This window comes from Sinocyclocheilus rhinocerous, unplaced genomic scaffold, assembly GCF_001515625.1.
Source record: "Sinocyclocheilus rhinocerous isolate Xijiao unplaced genomic scaffold, SAMN03320098_v1.1 scaffold404, whole genome shotgun sequence".
NCBI classification, from domain to species: domain Eukaryota; kingdom Metazoa; phylum Chordata; class Actinopteri; order Cypriniformes; family Cyprinidae; genus Sinocyclocheilus; species Sinocyclocheilus rhinocerous.
In genome coordinates, this window is record NW_015628680.1 from 243,104 (window position 1) to 243,592 (window position 489).

Genomic DNA, 489 nt, shown 5'->3' on the forward strand with positions numbered 1-489 from the left:
GCTGTGGGGATGAAGACCACAACTCCCATGATTCCACACTCAGTCACGCCGTCATCAAACTACGCCTTTGTCTATTTGTTTGTTTTGAATACGCGCCCTCTAGCGGCGAAAATTACATACTGTGCCTTTAATCCTTCCTGAATGATATTTTAAGGACCGAACCTGTCGACGGCATCGTCCTGCTGGTCGTTCAGGGGTGAGAGTGACGGACAGGTCCAGATCAGAGCAGACCAGTTCTGTGGTCCGGACCGGATCCAGCCGCAGAGGTTCAGGAGCCGCACGGACCTGAGGTTCTGATGACATCATCAATCTGACACACAGTGATACATAATATATATATATAAGTTTTCAGTCATCAGTGAGACATGATCTTCAGAAATCATTCTAATATGCTGATTTGCTGCTCAAATAAATGCAGGCTTGGTGAACAGAAAAGACTTCTTTAAAACACATTAAAAATCTTACTGTTCAAAAACTGTTGACTGGTAG

The 489-nt window shown here is 44.6% G+C and overlaps 1 protein-coding gene across 4 annotated transcripts in view; it reads right to left on the reverse strand.

The window, feature by feature from the left end:
- LOC107737949 (protein phosphatase 1 regulatory subunit 35-like) overlaps positions 1-489 on the reverse strand; it is a 7,653-nt gene that overhangs the window by 6,802 nt on the left and 362 nt on the right. For all 4 annotated transcript variants that reach the window (XM_016549597.1, XM_016549598.1, XM_016549599.1 and 1 more), the window contains one exon: positions 163-310. In XM_016549597.1, the coding sequence (XP_016405083.1) occupies positions 163-306 (144 nt within the window). In that variant the 5' untranslated portion in view covers positions 307-310. The remainder of the gene's footprint in view (positions 1-162; positions 311-489) is intronic.